This window comes from Boleophthalmus pectinirostris, unplaced genomic scaffold (genome assembly GCF_026225935.1).
Source record: "Boleophthalmus pectinirostris isolate CB_2022bp ecotype Guang Dong unplaced genomic scaffold, ASM2622593v1 HiC_scaffold_2, whole genome shotgun sequence".
NCBI classification, from domain to species: domain Eukaryota; kingdom Metazoa; phylum Chordata; class Actinopteri; order Gobiiformes; family Gobiidae; genus Boleophthalmus; species Boleophthalmus pectinirostris.
In genome coordinates this window covers 4,052,976-4,073,304 of record NW_026571152.1, presented here as the reverse complement: position 1 = coordinate 4,073,304, position 20,329 = coordinate 4,052,976, and the positions used below count along the sequence as shown (strand labels likewise).

General features: G+C 39.4%; 1 protein-coding gene across 1 annotated transcript in view; it reads left to right on the top strand.

The window, feature by feature from the left end:
• The window catches only part of nell2a (neural EGFL like 2a), a 306,967-nt gene that overhangs the window by 68,850 nt on the left and 217,788 nt on the right, over window positions 1–20,329 (top strand). The window contains exons 8-9 of the mRNA XM_055155733.1: window positions 8,033–8,161; window positions 11,303–11,405. Coding sequence (XP_055011708.1) covers window positions 8,033–8,161; window positions 11,303–11,405 — 232 coding nt within the window. The remainder of the gene's footprint in view (window positions 1–8,032; window positions 8,162–11,302; window positions 11,406–20,329) is intronic.

The following is a 20,329-nucleotide window of genomic DNA, read 5'->3' as shown; positions in this document are numbered from 1 at the left end:
TGAAGCACAAAATCACTGTTCAAACACAATCAAACAGCATCTTCCTCAGCGCATCATCACCCAGTCTCTCCCCACGCTCTACTGCACATGTCTCCTGCAGAAAGAGTCACCCTATGTTTGATTATCTTGTCATGTCCGAGCTTGAAGTGTGTTATTATGTTTTGTGTGTCACACTATGTGGATTATGATTATGACTGTTCCCTCATCTTATGAAAACGCTGCCTCTTTAATTCATTTAATTTTTGGTAATTTGCACTTAATTTTATGGGTAACACTTTATAATAACTACACCTTATTTAGTCTTAATAAAGCATGAACAACAACTTAATTAATAATGAACAAAGATTTAAGTAATAATGATTCACGCTTAGTAACTACTTAATTACTACCTTAATTAGCACTTGCACTTAATTTGCCTGTGATGTAAATAGTTACTCATAATTATTTCATACTTAATTACTCATGAACTAACCATTTGAGCATTTATTAATCATTAGTAAACTATGAGAGAATGATTTACTAATAATGCAATGCAATGATCATTCAGGCAGCTGTTATCTGTTAGTTAAGTCTTTCTGAGAACTTTTCTAAAGTGAAGAAAAATTATGCTTTATTAAGCATTTACTAAGAGTGCATCATTATTAATTAAATCTTTGTTCATTATTAATTAAGTCTTTGTTCATGCTTTATTAAGGCTAAGTAAGGTGTAGTTATTATAAAGTGTTCCCATTTTATGTTATGATTTCTCTTCTGTTACAACCTCAAGGACGTTATTGCCCGTTAAATCAAGTATTTGTTCAATATTGGCCTCACCACAACACCGACTCCCAAACCCACAGACAGTGATACAGACGCGGTAAGATACTGCAGTAATAAGAGTAACTGAAATAGTTATGTCCAAACAGAATGAAAACAGTTCATATTTACACGTCACAGTCGGCGCAGTGGGTGCAGTCGTCTTGGATTCTGACTCGGAATCCTTGCTCGGTCAACTTTTTCCGCCACCGAGGTCCGAGCCGCACAGTCCCAGTAAAAGGGGTGTGTCACGCGTGTCACCAGGCAACTTCCTTGGAAAATTATTCGGAAGGATAAATGAATGCAGGGTCAGGCTCTCCCGGGGCGGGGCTAGTTGTATGGATCAGGTATGAGTAGATGTCTGGCTACTGAAGTTTGACATGTTTCTTCTCATCATTTACGCATACCTGCATTTAACACAGATGGGTCATTTAACACAGACGGGTCATTAAGACATATCCCCCTCACTAATGTTCATTTAGCATCATAATTTATTTTATCATACATATAAACTGTTAACTAGTGCTGACAACAGCGCAAGCTACTGTTGCAACTTCATGTTAACAGACAGTGGCTCTTTCTACACTCTATACTCGCCTCATCATTTTACCAGCCATAAGGTTCAAAGTGTGAGAAAAAAGTAGCGGCTTCTAGTCCAGAAATTACAGTATATGACAGTGTTTTTGTAGGTAAACAACGCTTTTTCAGGAGCCTGTGATCATTCATGGACCCGTTTAGAAGTTTAGAGTGTGTCGAAGGCTATGTTCAGACTGCAGCCTGAAGTGACCCAAATCAGATTTTTTGGCCCCTATGTGACCTGTATCTGATCTTTTAATGACAGTCTGAACCACACAAATCTGATTTTTTCATGTGTGACCCAGGACACTTGGATATGTGCTCCTAAAACCCATACATATCTGATCTTTTGTCATGTGACTTCAGTCTGAACGGCCAAAGAGCATTCATCCACCTACACGTTATCAACAAGACACAAATGTACACAAACGTTCTTCTCGTTATGCGAAAATTGTTAATGAACTCTGTGCCACTGATCGAAGCACATCGTTATCCCACCACTCTTGGCTACGTCTCCGCATCCACACGTTCCTTTCAACGGACGTCGCTGCCGCTGTCCCACAAAACACCACTGCCAAAAACCTCGTCCTTCTCCTTCTCAATCTCCTCCTTAAAACAAGTAAGTTGTTCATGTTCTGGCTCCGGTACGAGAGGAACTTTAAAATCTCCATGTGCTCAATGCTGTGTCCATGTTCAAGACACAACTTCCGTAAACACAGAGCACGCTCACTGCGGTTGACGTCGTCGTGTTTCCAGTGCACGTGCGGGACACTTTTGGACCGTTTAGTGTTCACACTGGAGATCACATACAAGTCACATTTAACTGAAAATGTGAACGACTTCGCAAAGACATCGGATTTCCCTGCAGTCTGAACTAGGGATGGGCATTCGATGAAATTTTCTTAATCGATCATCGGAAGAATTAACGATGGATTATCGATTAATCATTAATGTTTTTATATTAAAATGATCATCATTATTACTATCTGCACTACTAATCTGCATAAATAAATTCAACTTTACGACATATAAACCTTAACCACTCTCGAGCCACATTAGATTATAGACAGATTATAATGTGTTTAATTCAGTTTTGTTCAACTCTCACAGAAACGAAACTTAAAACTGCATCGCTAATTTGCATAAACTCAGCGAAGATAAAACTCCAGCTCTTGTGTCGCTGATGTGGTCAGTTTCTGTTGGATTAAAAGACATGACTCAGGTGAATACAGGTTAGTGTGACCAGATTTGCCTTTGTCAAAACCAGGACAGCGTACGGGGGGAGGGAGGTGGGGACTCGTCATCCACATTGCGCGACTCTCACCTGGTAAAACATTTTCCCACTGGACACCGAAACGTATGTTCCTGCTTTATACACTGTGCACATGGACTCACACTTGTCCCGAACACAACGGAAAGTGTGGAATTTCTTGTACAAGTCATTGTTAAATACACATTTGTGCTTCGGTACGTTGCAGACTGACCCACTGTTTGTGTCTCGCTCCTTCTGATGCAGAGACACATGTACACACCTGTTTGGTCACACTACACACAGCAACATACATTCGGTTTGTCGATTAAAATTAATGTAATCGATGAAATTCTTAATAATCAATTATCGATTAATCGATTAATCATGCCCATCCCTGGTCTGAACGAAGCCTAACTGAAAATAATTTAATGCTCTCCACCTTGTGACTGTAATGTAATGTAATGAGAGCGACGCAAATCAGCGCACGTGTTGTACTTCCAGCTAAGTCATCTATTTCGGGTCTGATTGTTTTCAAATTTAAAAAACTCAGATGAAAATCTAACTTGAGTAACAGAGCTTCAGACAGAACAGTGCTTACAGTTAGCGTCACACTGTCAAGGAATATTGACGAAATCAGCTGCAAAGTCTCAATACTAATGTGCTTTCAGTGTAAAAAATGATACAAGTTTAAAATGACTTGAATTTAAAATGATCTTAATTTGAGCAGTATTAAAGTGTATCCTCTAATGAGCCTATTTGCATATTTTACTCTTTATTTATTCATTCATTCATTTACTCAGTCATGCCGTTTCTCTTGGTGGCACAGTTATTACACGCTCTCCGTAGATTGGTTCATTTCAGTCCAAGTCTATACAAAGAAAGTCAAATCTGTCTCTGGTCCATTTGCAATAAAAACGTACAACTATAATGACCGTTTCTCCAGTTCCCGTGGACTTATTCCAACTTATTTTTAAGCAGATTTACCGGCCAATGAGGTAAAAGAAAATTACATTTGCAGAATTTTGGATATTTCAGACGAGCGTGTGTGAAAACGTCAGGTTTGAGCCGCTTTCACAGTTTACTGGGTTGTATTTGAAAACCTGTTATTGTTGTTGGTTGAAGAAAAGACTTATTAAAATGTGGTGTGAGTAATGTGCGTGAGTCATGTTTTTAAAAGCCTATGTAAATGAGACCACAGAAGCGCTCCGGGTTTTGGAGGGGCAGAACAAGCGCTCGTATCAGCTCGAACAGAATGCAACTGTCTTTTTTTATTGTTATGCCAATTTTATAATTTACTGCGACAATCATTGTAATCAAGATTCAAATGTGATTAATTGCGCCGGTCTTTTTGATGTCACAGAAACAATGAATCGTGCAAAAAAATAAAATAAAAATGGAGAAATGGAGATTAAAATTCCAGATTGAAGCCATTTAAACCCATGTCAGATATCGCGCGTATAGATTTTGCAGTGTACATACTCCCTATCTGAAATGGGATCAGTAATTACCAGTGTGGGGGATTGCTTACAACAGCAGATTATGCCATAGTCTTCTGTATCCGCTCCTAAATGCTCATTAAAATTCACGTCACGTTTGCAGATCTGTTAACACTATCCACTGTTAGTGTTACGTCTTTCTCTGCACACGTAATGCCACGCCGGTAATGTGCTTTCATTGTGTCATTGAGATAGTAGTGATTTACCAGTGAAGGATGCGTTTGTGTGAGCTTCAGACTATCAATAGGAGGGTTTCAGTCACGTGATCACGATGATGCGTGAATTTCAGGTGGAGGGCAGGAAGTGAAGACAAACACGACAAACACGGCTCTGGACAACACAGATATGGAGAAGAGTTCTTATTGTAAGGATTTAGAGCCAGTAGCAAGGCAGAAGTACGAGCAGTTAGTCGACAAATATATTGGGCGTGACCCTGATCTTATTGAAAATGAGAGAATTTTCAACCGAAGTAAAAGATTTGTTGACAATCGAGGCAGAGGAGATCACAAACTATTTAGTTCTACAACAGACAACAGATGAAGGCAAAGTACAAAAGTTTGGAGGCATAGAACTTTTTTTGTCAGTGGATGGGTCCTCAACCTTAGTCCAAAACGCCTAAATCACGGGTGTCAAACTCATTTTGGTCCGGGGGCCGTATCCAACCTACTTTGATCCCAAAGGGGCCGGATCAGAAAACTCATGTCATATAAACCCCAAAAATGACAATAAGTTCAAATATTTGTGCAGAGAAACGCAAATCTATTAGAGAAATCTTTTTTTAATTGATGAACTCTTTTTTTTTACTAATTATAATATTATGAACAACCTGAAACTTACAAAATACAATTTCAACACAGTTTTAACATTAACTTGTCTGCAAATAGGAATAAATTAATTTTTCTTGGAAAATCCTGCACTCGGCTCCACTTTTCTCATTTTTGACATTTTTCTGATGAAGGTGTCACAGTGAACAGTCAAATCGATCGTCCTTTAAGAGACAAGTCTTCATTTGTGCTGCTCTGGTGGGAGGGGCCACGTACAGAGACACTGGAGATGCTGCTGTGATAAACAACACAGGAAATTACCAAGATTTTAATAAGAAATATAATTAAAATATTTTAGTAGAAAACCAGCCGAGGGCCAGATTAAAGGTCTTGAAGGGCCGGATCTGGCCCCCGGGCCTTATCTTTGACGCCTGTGGCCTAAATGATGATTATGGTTTGGTCTTTGCCGGGGTGAGTGTTTCTCTTATTTTATGTGTAAAGACTGTTAATGTTAAAAACTCCAGTGTATCGGCAGTGACCTCGATCTGAACTATTTAATGTCAACAAACGTCGTTCGCCGTTAGTCGTTAATGATTCGTTTATGTTTAGGTAAACCACAAAAAACAATGTAGCTTTGTAACAAACCTTTGATGAAGTGTTCACTGCAGACATGAGCATTAGCGAATTCTGCTCCTCCCGACCGCAGACAGGTTTGTAATCCACTTTTTACGGCGTTGTTCTGTCGGCTTTTCCCATTTCTGACCTTTGTGGACGACTATATTCGGTACTCTAAAAAAATTAAAAAATAAAAATCGCTTTTCCGTCTCTCGGTTAGAACGATTGGCACAGCCGTAAACTACACAACACATCGGCATTTTCCTCCAGTCTGTTCACTTCCTGCCCTCCATCTGATTTTGTGTGCTGACAAACGTAGCCCTGTGACGTCACGTGAAACCCAGATATAAAGCCAAACAACAGGGCTGTATTGGGCACTACAAAAGGCACAGTGCCACAACATTGTGTTTGGTCAAAAATGAGTTCATGTCCTTTGTTTTGTATTTGAGACTTCCTTTATCATGTGACTAAATATCTTGAGCTCAAAATTGACCCTTATTTGTCAGTTCCTGAACTCCGCCTTTGTGTCATGAGCCAAAAATAAGAAGTCGTGCAAAGACAAAATTGAGTAACCGTGTATGTTTTGTTTGTGATTTAGACCAGGGGTGTTCACACTTTTTCAGCATGTGAGCTACTTACAAAATGACCAAGTCATAATGATCTACCTAATACAAAGCCAAGCAAACTGCACTGAAACACTCTGTGCCCCTTTTTTGGACCCTCACCCACAGTTTGAGAACCTCTTCTTTAAGAGAACTTCCTCTGGCACTTTACACAAAACTGTGAAAAAAGTGAAGGAAGATTTTTAAACCTGTTTTTTAAAGTTCCAAACTGGAGTTACATTCTTTTCTGGTTTTGCAGTGATATTTACCAGCCTCTGCACATTTACCAAACCAAACGCACATCGTGACAAACACAGATGCATTTGTCACTTTTGTTAGACAAACTTCAGCCAAATGTGGCAGTAGGTCTGTTCTGTAGATCCGCTCTATGCTGTAGACCTGCTTTGTGTGCCAACACTGGAACACAAATTTAGACTGGTTTTTGCTTCACGTTTGGTCTTGTTCTTCTAATCAGCCGCACTGTGGGAGGGGCTTGTGTTGGCTGTACGCAGGAAGGAGCGAGAGCGTGAAAAGGCGAGGGGCGGCGTGCTGACGTGAGGCAGATGGACAGGTAGGATGTTTAGGAAGTTGAACCTGCCCTGTGATGCACGCTGGTACACGAGGGCACACGCTGTCGCAGACGAGCCGTGCATAGGGAGCGTGTGTGTTTGTGATGCGCCGTAGAGTCTCCGCGGGTTTCAAATGAGCGCACAGGCTGCACTGAGACGCCCCACACACTCCTGCACCCGCTACAAGTTTATTACCAACAGCAGCGGCCGTAATGAAATATGATCACACTTGTTGAGTGTCAGACCTTGAGTGAGAGACAAGACTGAGTCCAAACACGAGTCTGAGGCGAGACACGGTGATCCACCCACACGACCTTGGCGATCGACTGGTAGATTGCGATCGATGTATTGAGCACCCCTGATTTAGACAGTTACAGTAATGTACATGTATTTACATACTACAGTATCTAAAATACGGTTATATATACAGTATTTTTACTTTTTAATTTGCTTTATTACAGTTCAATAATATGTAGGTGGCTTATTTATTTTACAATTGACTTTCTTCAAACAAAATCGGGTACTGGTGGATGTGAGCAAAGTTATAGCTGGTGATTCATCTTAAACAAATCTCATTTTTATTTCAAACTTCATTTCAGTTGTAGCACACACTGTGGCAGACAGTGTTCCCACAGTCATGGAAATCCTGGAAAAGACCTGGAATTTTACTATGTCTTTCAACCAACTCCAGCGTTCTGTTAAGTTCTCATGAGACTATTCTGATTATTTCTGAACGTCTGCTCCTTTTGTTTCAAAGAGACAACAGTAAATGCACTGACAGGATTTTTAATGTTAAAAACTATAATCCCAAACCATAAAGTGAGTGGAAAGATTTCACATTTCATATTTAGACCTAAAAGTCTGATCAATTCTACACATGTAGGTGCAGTAAAGTCATGGAAAATTCACTTCAGGTCATGAAAAAGTCATGGAAAACATCTGAAATTTTGTCAGCGAAAAAGAGTGGGAACCCTGCAGAACGGCTGGCTGTTTTGTTTACTCCTATCTTTAGCTCTACCCACTTTTGCCTCCTGTTGAGAACTGAGTATTGAGGACTGAGGACTGATATGGCGCATAAAAGTCATATATGAATAAGCACACTTTCTTTACATGTGTACCTTATTATTTTAGGGTGTGTTCACACTTGCACATGGACCCCGCCAAAACTGTAACAATCCAGACCTAAACCTGGACTAGAACGGGACTTAATCTGAACCGGGCTCAAACAGGGCCAAACCGTGAAGTGTGAAACACCTTTCTGAAACACAGCCGGGCCTCGTGGACATCAGATGACATCACTTCTTTGTTGCTCTTTTGTTCTTTGAATTGTTCTTTGTCTTACCTCATGTTTTGTTGTGAGCAGTTGTCCCGGGCTGAGGAGAAGATGAATGGACTGGACGGCTGTTACTGTGAGCGCACATGCAGTGTGAAGGGCGTGGTCTACAGAGAGGACGAGAGCTGGACCGATGGATGTAGGAACTGCACATGCTCAGTAAGTCTTCAATATCTAATCCAGTGCTTCTCAAAAATGCAGACAAACCCACAGCCTCCACAGACTTGAGAGTATTTGATCTGAATTCAAATGAATAAATACATTTCATTTTGCACTATACGAATAAGCCTGATAATATGTCTTCTCTGTTACTGTTACTAACTCGTACTATTGTGTTTGTCTGTGGAATGTAATGAAGTGAAAGAAATGTATCCATCTTTAATACATGTGTGAAAAGGAAGTGCATGTTTGCATGACAATTTTACACTCCATTTAACAGTGTAGGTTTTTCTTCAATATTTCATGAACATTAAGTAAATGCAATGTTGATTTATTCACTAATAAAAAAAGCATTGTGTATTGGACTGTTACGACCCAGCGCTGCTAGGGACAGGGAAGGAACAAAAATAAAACCAAGATATAAAATGGAATAAATTAAATAATGTTCAGTTAACAGGGGTGTAAAAGACTAAAACATACAGAAAATAACCTAAACTAAGAAACAGAACAACAGAATAAACTGAGTTTTGTGCCACAAAAAGGGGTCACTTACACAAAACAAGTGGTTAACAAAGGGACACACACTAAACCAAAACATAAGTTCCCCAAATTAAACCATATAAACCCACAAACAGAATCGAGTGACCAAATGAAAAAAGGCACAAAACAGAACTAAACTAAACTACACACACGGACACAAAATGGCAGACTGGCCACCAAGGCCAGCAGCCCTGATCAGGTGCAGGTAATCTTCTTAAATAGGGGGAGGTGGGTGCAGGTGAGGTGGGTGTAGACACGCCCCACCAATCACGAGTCAGGGCTCCCACAACAGGAATCACTAAATAAATTACAAATTAAGGCCTGGAGCCGTAACATGGACATATATTGAGGTTCTTAAGCAAATGACCTGAGCACAAACAGAGTGCGCACGTCCAGTTACCAGATTTATAACAGACCCACAATGTGTCATCAGAATAACAACAAAACAGCTTCAGTCGTGACAGTTTTTAAAGCAGTTAAAACGATGACCTTCAAACAAGACTCAATTTTAGACTAAACTGGAACTAAAAAATATTTCTTGTCTAAACTGTTGTCCACATGTAAAGTAGTTTAGTGAGGGGTTGTTACCCTGCACCGCAGGATGAATTCCAGATTGCTCTTTACAAACAAGATGGATATAAGAAAGTCTTTTTTGTTTTTGTTTTTTTTATCAATATCATTTGCATATTTTATTATCAGAATTTGTATAAATGTGTATAATTACTAGTTCTGGTCTGGAGCACAGCTTCTTCCCCATGTACTTTACCATGTCATGTCATTGTCATAGAGTACATTAGACATAGAGTACATAGAGTACAAGTACATTTCATCAGTGATTCTTTAGTTTGACAATTTGTCCAGTTGACAAATAGAATTTGTCCTTTTGCCATGGATTCTACCTGACGACTGTGGGATTTTACACTCGTCAGTCCAGTATTGTTGTAATAGGTTTCTAGTGAAAATCTGCACTTTGTCCAAATATACCGTACTCAGAGGCTGTGGATTAGACACATCAACAGTCGTGCTTAGTAACGCTTGCTTCTCCCACGAGTCTACTTTCAGCTTATTCAAACCAAGCATAATTGCCAAAAAGCAGTATTAACATTTGGACTTGTACTTTATAAATGCATTTCACAGTTGTCAGTCTATCCGGATTTAAAACATATAAGATTCAGTCATGCGGAGACGCCCTTTTAGACCAGCCAATCTGATGCCTCAACGGTTCACTACCCCAAACGCAAAAATATGGTAGTGTCATTTCTCAGAGCACCACACCTAATTGTTCCTGACAGTGGATAATTATCGTCACAAATTCATTTTGCCCACTCGTCCAATGAGAGCAGCTCTCGTGGCTGGGGCACGCCTGGTGCCAGTGCTAGGATATGTAATTAAAGCATTTGATCGAAATGTGTGGCTTACCTTATGCGTGCTAATTAGCGGTGCCCTTTAAAATGCAAAGGTCGTGCATTAAGATGTTATCAATTATGTGGAGCAGGTTGAAAGATGTTTCTGTCACTGAACGTTTCATCTGTGGAAGCCATGTTAATTAGTTAATGCATGGAGACACACCAGGCATGTGGATTAGATGGATTAGATGAACAGGTTGCTATGGAAAAAGAGATTATAAAGAAGGCTGCACAATATACGATATAAAAATATAGATATTGGTATCACAAGTACATTAATATATCACGAGTTTTCAATTTTACAGAAAATTGCTTTTTTTTTAAGTGAATGGTTAAAAGGGGTTGGTCTTGGTTGAGTCTTTTTTTTTTTTTTTTTTTTACATTGTTTGACCAGTAAATGCAGGGAAGATGTGCATTTTTTGTATTAATTTAACTGAATTCATTCAATCACAAAAAATTTAATATAATCATATTGTTTTCTCATTACAAAACTAGTTATTATCAAATGTTTTCTTCAGGCAGACCTGATTCTACCAGAGCAGTGTTATTATTTGATATATATTTATATATTTGTAAAAATAATATTGCTTAAATAAAATTTTTTGTTGTAATACACTGAGATCTTGGGTCTAGTCACTAATGAAAATCATGCTCAATGTAACAATAACTGAAATATCATGATATTATATTGTCAAAAGTCTCACAATAATATCATGGACCATCACAATCTATCAAATTTGAAGCCTCTTTGTTTAAATTCATTGTTATGGTGCAACAGCTAAAAAAAAACTGAGGGAACTACATAGACCATGATCCTTTGCTCTGTTTCAGTCCAGTCTACATGTTTTCATAATGATTATAAAGAACTTTTAACTCTTAATTATTTAGATTATGAGAGAAAAGAAGCATATTCACAATTTTAGTTAGCTTACATAATATCGTGAAAATATCGTATTGAGAGATTTGGATATTGTTACATCTCTGTGCTCAAGTGTTGTCAATTTCCCTACAGAAAATACAGTTTAATAAATAGAAAAAACTGCACTTCTGTCCTGTGACAAGTGTTTTTACAGTAATTCACAAGCTCCATTATTGTGAAAAAATTCAGATTATTTTGTTGTTGTATTTAAAGTAAATGAATTGTAAATCTGATCTAATGTTTTTTTGTATTTGTTTTTTGTTTTTGTTTTCTCAGAACGGCACAGTTCAGTGTGAGGCCATCTCCTGTCCTCCCCCTCAGTGTCCGGGGGGCACCGTGGCAGCCTACGTCAAGGGCGCCTGCTGCAGAGAGTGCCAACGTGAGTGACCCCTCTGACACCTCTGTCTCCTCTGACCCCTCTGCCTCCTCTCCTCTGACCCTTCTGCCTTTTCTGACGCTTCTACCTCCTCTGACCCCCTTTGCGTCCTCTGACCCTTCTGCTTTTTCTGACCTGTTTGCCTCATCTGCTTCCTTTGACCCTTCTACCTCCTCTGTGTCCTCTGACCCCTCTCCCTCTTCTGACCCCTCTGCTTCCTCTGACCCTTCTGTCTTTTCTGACGCTTCTACCTCCTCTGCTTCCTCTGACCCCAGTGCTTCCTTTGACCCCTCTGCCCTTTCTGACCCCTCTGCCTCCTTTGCTTCGTCTGACCCCTCTGCGTCCTCTGACCCCCTTTGCGTCCTCTGACCCTTCTGCCTTTTCTGACCTGTCTGCCTCCTCTGCTTCCTCTGACCCCAATACTTCCTATGACCCCTCTGTCTCCTCTGACCCCTCTGCTTCCTCTGACCCTTCTGACCCCTCGACATCCTCTGACCCTTCTGCCTCCTCCGCTTCCTCTAACCCCCCTCTGCTTCCTCTGACATCCTCTGCCTCCTCTGCATTTTTCTGACCCTTCTGCATTTTTCTGACCCTTCTTCCTCGTCTGTGTCCTCTGACCCCTCTTTCTCTTCTGACCCCTCTGCTTCCTCTGACCCCTCTGCATCCCCTCCTCTGACCCTTCTGCCTTTTCTGATCCGTCTGCCTCCTCTAGTTCCTCTGACCCCCCTGCCTCCTCTGCTTCCTCTGACCCTTCTGTATTTTTCTGACCCTTCTTCCTCATCTGCTTCCTCTGACCCCAGTGCTTCCTCTGACCCTTCTTCCTCATCTGTCTCCTCTACCTCCTCTTCGTCCTCTTCACCCTCTCCTCATCCTCGTGCACTGGGAGATCATCAACACAAACACTTGTAAACAGCATCAAAACAGCCCAGAGCAAATTTAAATAAGAAAGATTAATAATAAATAAAACATGGAGCCTTTATGCACAAAGTGGGTTTCTATAGTGATACAGGGGCCACAGTTTTCCTCCTGCCTAAACCTAAAACATCATAAATCACACATGAACGCTCTAACGCGAATAAAGAAAGAAAGGTTAAATAAATGGATAAATACAGTTCCGGTCAACCAAAGTGTTGTACCCGAGCTCAAAATGAGGGCAGCACTTCAAATCAAACAATGCATAATGAATATCTGACTCAGACTCGACGCAGCTCAAGAACTGGAGACGGGCCCCGGCCAAAACTCTACGATTACAGACGCACTGAACCAAACTACGCACTTTGTAAAGCACAGTGTTGGGAAGGTGACTTTTAAAATGTATTCCCTTACAGATTACAGTTTACATACCCCAAAATGTAGTTTGTAATGGAATCCATTAAGGTACTTAAAGTGAGTAACGTAATCTGATTACTTTGGATTACTTGATATTGTTATGCTTTTTAAAACTACATGGACATACCAACCACGTCCTGAAAATTCTTGTTGTCTTCAAATTGTCTGTTGAGCCCAAGTCTCCATGAATAAGCCACTGTTTGCTGTAGAAAAGCAAAGACCAGGAAATAATAACATAATTGTCTGTTAAAAGAAAATAAAAAACCCAGTCTTTACTTAAGCATATAAAAAATATTATTGATAGAGAAATGATTTGTATATGAGATCACTGCTGCTTTAAATTATGTTCACTCTACTGTTAGTGTCATATTGTTTAGACCTGGTTTAGTCCAAAATGTGAAAACCGGAAAATCCCGCCATGTAATCCATTTATTTCAACAAAGTAACTGTAATCCAATTACCACTCACTGAAACAGTAACTGTAACTGAATACAGTTACTCATAATTTGTACTCTGATTATGTAACTCTGGTACATGTAATCTGTTACTCCCCAACACTGGTAAAGCACATGTACACAGTGTTGGGGAGTAACAGATTACATGTACTGGAGTTACATAATCAGTACAAATTATGAGTAACTGTATTCAGTTACAGTTACTGTTTCCATGAGTGGTAATTGGATTACAGTTACTTTGTTAAAATAAATGGATTACATGGCGAGATTTTCCTATTTTCACGTTTTTCTTAGTTTTATTTCAATAATTCCACTTATTGTTGGAAACAGAATGCGGCAGTAAAAGCCACGTAAACGTCTTGTTAATGTTGGTGGCATCAGTCACACAGTGGACCAGGTCGTTAATAATTGTCGTTGTTAAGAATCTGATTCTGCATCATTTTGAGTAAAAACATCAAATATTACTGATTTTTACTGGGCTGGTGCCTTTCTGTTTGTATTGAAAGTGATTTATTTATTTTATTTATTTTTTTTATAAACAATATGACACTAACATTAGGGTGGACATAACTGAAGGCAACAGTGATTTCATATGAAAATCATTTCTCTATCAATAATATTTTTTAAATGGTTAAGGACAGACTGGGCTTTTTATTTTCTTTTAGCAGATAAAACATCTTATGTTCAGATCCTCGTCTTTGTTTCTCTACAGTAAAACAAAAGTCTGTTCATGGAGACTTGGGCTCAACAGACAATTTGAAGAGAACAAACAAGAATTTTCAGGATGTGGTTGGTACATTCATGTCGTTTTAAAAACCATGACAATATCAAGTAATCCAAAGTATTCAGATTACATTACTCACTTTAAGTAATTTAATGGATTCTGTTACAAACTACATTTTGAGGTATGTAATCTGTAATCTGTACACACAATACATTTTAAAAGTCACCTTCCCAACACTGTACGTACATCGTAATCCAAAACAACAAGGAGACAAGTGGAAGCCCCTCCTACAGCAGACTCCGAGCGGACATCACGCCTCCGCGGGGGGCCGGCTGATGCCCAGTGTTGCTAAGCTACAGCTAGCAGGTCTGTGCAGAGGAGATGTCCGTCCTCCTGCATAAACATGGACCAATCAATTATTCACAGCTCCTTCAAAACACAGATGGCCACGTCACACCCACAAGAGCCTCCACTCAGCACATCAAGGCGCACTTCGGTTTGGAACGTCTGATTTAAAAGACACTGCATTATGCTACTTTTTTTAGAACGCTTCAAGAGCAGCAATAACGCGACTGATACAACGGTTTTACTGAAGAACTCTCAGTTTGTTAGGAAATGACTCAAGTAGTTCAAAAGACTTCACCATATAAGCAGTGTTGGGGAGTAACAGATTACATGTACCAGAGTTACGTAATAAAGCAGTAAAGAGTAAAAGTAACAGTTACAGTTACTGTTTCAGTGAGTGGTAAATAGATTACAGTTACTTTTTTGAAATAAATGGATTACACAGAGGGATTTTCCTGTTTTCACATTTTGGGCTATGCCCCTTTTCTTTTTTTTTTCGGTAATTCCTTTCATTGCCGGACACTGAACCAGGTCTAAACCAGGTCTAAGCCAGGTCTAAAACAGGTCTAAAACCCGGTCTAAACCAGGTCTAAAACCCGGTCTAAACCCAGTCTAAACCAGGCCTAAACCAGGTCTAAACCAAGTCTAAAACCCGGTCTAAACCCGGTCTAAACCAGGTCCAAACCAGGTCCAAACCATGTCTAAACCAGGTCTAAACCAAGACTAAACCAGGACTAAACCAGGTCTAAAACCCGGTCTAAACCCGGTCTAAACCCGGTCTAAACCAGGTCTAAACCAGGTCTAAACCAAGAGTAAACCAGGACTAAACCAGGTCTAAAACCCGGTCTAAACCCGGTCTAAACCAGGTCTAAACCAGGTCTAAACCAGGTCTAAACCAGGTCTAAACCAGGTCTAAACCAGGTCTAAACCAAGAGTAAACCAGGACTAAACCAGGTCTAAAACCCGGTCTAAACCAGGTCTAAACCAGGTCTAAAACCAGGTCTAAACCAGGTCTAAACCAGGACCATTATTGGATTTTGGTTTAGCAAAATACAAAACATGCAATAAAGTACAGTATTTTTCAGACACTAAGGCGCACTTAAAATCCTTTAATTTTCCCCACAATCGCCAGTGTGCACCTTATGTATTCATTCTGGTTGTGTTACTGACCTTGAACTGATTTTATGTGGTACACAACGCTCAATAATCTGTCAAAGTGTTTTGGTACGACACAGAAAGAACACACATATTCCTCTGAGTCGTCTCCTTTAGTCCGAGAGAAACTGAACCACATCAGCGCACAGCGAGCGAGCTGTTTTTTTTTTTTTTTCCAGAGTTTATAGTTTATGCAAATGAGTCATGTGGTTTTAAGTTTTATTTCTGTAAAACGTAAACACATGTGACAAAGCTGAATTAAACACATTATTACTCAATGTATATTTGAGTCGTCCTCGTAAGGAATAAAAAAAACTAAATTAAATGATCCAGCCACGTTCACATTCATAATCCACATTCACCAAGACAGAGAGACAACACCGGGCGAATTACACCTCGATGTGAGGATCAGTCTTAAGTGTCGACTGTTTGTTTCTCTTAATGTGCCTTATAATCCAGTCAAACTTCTGTATGAAAATAGACGAGAAGATTTAACATTGATTGATTCAACATATTGATATTGTGCCATATAATCCAAAAAATACAATATATGTAGTGTTGGGAAGGTGACTTTTAAAATGTATTCCCCTACAGATTACAGATTACACACACCAAAATGTAGTTTGTAACGTAATCCATTAAGGTACTTAAAGTGAGTAATGTAACTTTGAATTACTTGATTTACTGTAGAGAAGCAAAGACGAGGAAATCATAACAAGATGTTTTGTCTGTTAAAAAAAATAAATAAAAAGCCCAGACTTTCCTTAACCGCATTAAAAATATTATTGATAGAAGAGGAGGAGACACGTCCGCCCAGCATGGTTTAGTCCTGGTTTAGTCGTGGGTTTTAGACCTGGTTTAGATCTATTTTAGATCTAGTTTAGACCTGCTTTTAGTCCTGTTTTAGTCCTGGTATAGTCCTGGTTTAGTCCTGGTTTAGTCGTTGTTTTAGACCTGGTTTAGACCTGGTTTAGATCTAGTTTAGATCTAGTTTAGCCCTGTTTTGTCCTGGTTATAGACCTGGTTTAGACCTGGTTTAGACCTGAATTTAGTCCTGGTTTTAGACCTGGTTTAGTTTCCGGGAATGAGTGGAATTACTGGGAAAAAATTTAAAATAACATGTGAAAACAGGAAAATACCCCCGTGTAATCCATTTATTTCAACAAAGTAACTGAATACAGAATACAGAACTGAATACAGTTACTCATAATTTGTACTCTGATTACGTAACTCCGGTACATGTAATCTGTTACTCCCCAACACTGTGTCTACGTAGGCAACTTTCCATCTGTAAATTGTAGCCGTGACTTTGTTACTATTTGATTATAATATTTAACAATAAATGCATAGATTTGAGCAGAAGTAGCCGTGCTTTAGGTGGACTTAAATAGTGCTTTGTTGTCAATCGAGTGATTATAAGTTGTTTTGATGAATGAGCAGAGTTCTAAATGAATCCTAAATGATGTATTAAGTTCAAGATAACGTTTCCCTCACTCGTATAAATCAGAGCTTTTATGTCCAAAGCTATAGACCATTTTTTTCTGTACTAAGATCTGCTCTCAAGCGTCCATTTTCTTACATTTGTGAGCTCGTTTCTTTCTGGCTGGATAAATAATTCTCTTTTATCACATTTACAGACACTTCAGCTACTCAGCACTGAACTCTGAACGGCTTCATTGCAACATCCATTCTCTCTCAATTCCCCTCTTGATATAAAGGGTTCACACGTATTAACTTTCTCACACCACCTTTTTCATTGTAATAACCCAAATTAAACTCACGGCAGAATCCTCCGTTCGTTGTATAAACGAGCGGCTTCTATAATGTAGAAAATGTGTTTGTGAAGCCTTCGTCAAGCCGCTTGGTCTGGAGAACATTTGTACTCACTCCCACTCGCTTCAGCTGCTCCTGCTTCACTCACACAGCAAAAAATAAACAAGAAAATTAAGACAAAACGGCATGAAAGCCACGAGTGCAAAGAGGTGCTACTGCAATTATGTAATGACTTAATAGTAGAAATAAATAGTGAGTAAAAAGCTGCAAGGATGAGTGATGAAACATTCTCTCAAACCTTTCTCCAGTTGATAGAATTCCTTTTCTTTTACAAAGAAACGATTGAGGGATTAAACAGACACGATTAAAGCACCACCGCGTAACTTTTTACTCTAAATATAGACAAAAATTGCATGTTTTATTTCATTTTGGATGTTTTTTTGTTGTTGTTTTTTTACTTTAAATCAGGGGTGTCCAAACTTTTTTCATCAAGGGCCACATATCTAAACACAGATGAAGCAGAGGGCTGATCGAGGGCCATAGACTGATGCTGAGTACAGGAAAGAACTGAAATATGTGCATGTTTAACATGTTAGAATGATCCATCAGTTTTTATTCATGCTAAGATCCTTAAAACCACACACTAAATATGATATAATATATATAATATTAGCTTTATCAAGGTAGATTTTCAAAAAACTTAAAAACTTGCAGTAAAAAAAAATATTTTTAAATTGATGCAAGGTAATTTGGGCCGCATTTGGCCCCTGGGCCATAGTTTGGACATACCTGTTTTAAAAAGTGTAGAATAACTTGCATCGTAAAGGAGAAATTCATGTATTTACAAGCTGTGAAATGATTCAACCTAAATAAACATTTGTCCAGTTGACAAATTGAATTTCTCCTTTGCCATGGACGACACAATAACATGCATCTTTACTGTGAGCAGGCTTGCCTCTCCATGAACCTGACTCTTACTTGGACTGGAGGAGATGCACCTCCTGTTATTGTGTTGAAATACTGTATTTTTCGGACTATAAGTGGCTCTGAAGTATAAGTCGCACCTGCCCAAGAATGTGTAATGAAAAAAAAAAAAAAAACATATATAAGTCGCACTTTTTGGGGGAAATTTATTTTATTAGAGACCAGGAACCGACCATGTTGAAAGTCAAGTTGTAGTAATAAGAATAGAAGAGAGAACAACAGACTGTTAACGTCACATATGAACAGTTCTTTAGATAAACTATAACATAAACAAAAGAACAAGTTTACCAAACTCTCCATCTCACTCCAAATCACTAAATCCATTCAATTCTTCATCCTCTGTGTCACTTCTGAACAACTCGGCCTCAACCTCTGGAGGTAAACAGAGCGCCGCTTCCTCTTCTGTGTCGCTGTCATCAGACTCACCATCAGTTCCAGTTAGAATTGTTGGGGTCTTTCTGAATCCCGACAGGATGTTTTCAGTGTCACTGAAGTCCAGACTTTGTCCATCCATCCAGTGACTTCAGGAAAGTTTCATGGTGCATCCTCCTCACTCCAAACTTTCTTTCTGCTGCTCGATTTCCATTTTCAGCTGCAGATTTCAGCTGCAGTTTGTAATCTGCAAAATCTGACTTTCATTTTGGGGGCATTTGTGTTCAGTCTTCTCAGTCGTCTTTATCGACTGACATGATACAGACAGAACAGAGGCTCTTTCTGCAGGAGACATGTGCAGTAGAGTGAAGTGACAGTGGTGCAGGAGGAACAGGAGCAGCAGATACTCACACACAAGACTAGAACCTCTCAGCACTTCAGTGTGAACATTTTAATATATAAATCACACCAGAGTCACAGGAAACACCCAAACCATGAAAAAAAGTGTGATTTATAGTCTATAGTTTATTGCTCAAAAATACCTTTAAAAACATGGCTTGTTCCTTTGAGCGTGGTCACGTGTCTGTAGATCTAACTTACAACATGGCCCGGTTGCATCAGTTGTTGCGTGGAAATAGAGAAGAATAGAGAAGTTAAACATCATACTGTGGAACATTCTAGGCAAACACTGTTGGGCAAGTTACTTTAAAACTGTAATGTGTTATTTATGACTTACTACTGTCATTTGAAAGTCATTTGTTACATTACAATATTAATGTATTTCAAATGTGAAACATTACACGACTATTGCAGTACTTTTAAGTTACTCTCACCAAAATAACTGAGAAGATGCTGAACGTTTGTGCCATATATGGACTGAACCGAGACTGAACCAGAACTGAACCAGGTCTAAACCAGGTCTAAACCAGGTCTAAACCAGGTCTAAACTAGGTATAAACTAGATCTAAACTAGGACTAAACTAGGACTAAACCAAACCTGAATCAGAGCTGAACCTGGACTGAACCAGGACTAAACCAGAACTAAATCAGAACTAAACCAGGACTGAACCAGAACTAAACCAGGACTGAACCAGGACCGAACTAGGACTAAACCAGGACTAGACCAGGACTAGACCAGGACTAGACCAGGACTAATCTTGGACTGAACCAGGACTAAATCAGAACCGAACCAGGACTAGACCAGGACTAGACCAGGACTAAACCAGGACTAAACCAGAACCGAACCAGGACCGAACCAGGTCTAAACCAGGACTAAACCAGGACTAATCTTGGACTAGAACTTGGAATCTAGGACCGCCCCTAGAAGAACCCCGAGTCCGTGGAACAGGGCGTCTGCAAGGCTCGATCGGGCGTCAGCTGCTGATATTGCGGTGATTTTAGCAAATTTGTATGAAGAAAAACCCACCACTTCAATCCAGGTTAAAAAAGCTTTAATGCCGTGCGTTACAGCAAAAAGCAACGCATTACAGTAATTTGTTACTTTTATAACGCGTTCCTCCCAACACTGTAGGCAAAGCAATAACATCTCCATGGAAATCATCAGATGACAAGTACTATAGTGGTCCTTTAAATAACAGTGCGTTTACTTAAGTACTTTCACTCATTTGTCTTGGCCTAATTCTCATAACCTTGTGTGAGCATTATTGGAGCTCTCCCTGGGGTCAAGCTGAAACACAGGGCTTTAAAGGAGCTGTCTGTATTATGTGCTGCGTTGCACAAATGAAACATGTATCACATAATCCCTCTAAGTCCACTCAGCTTTCACTATC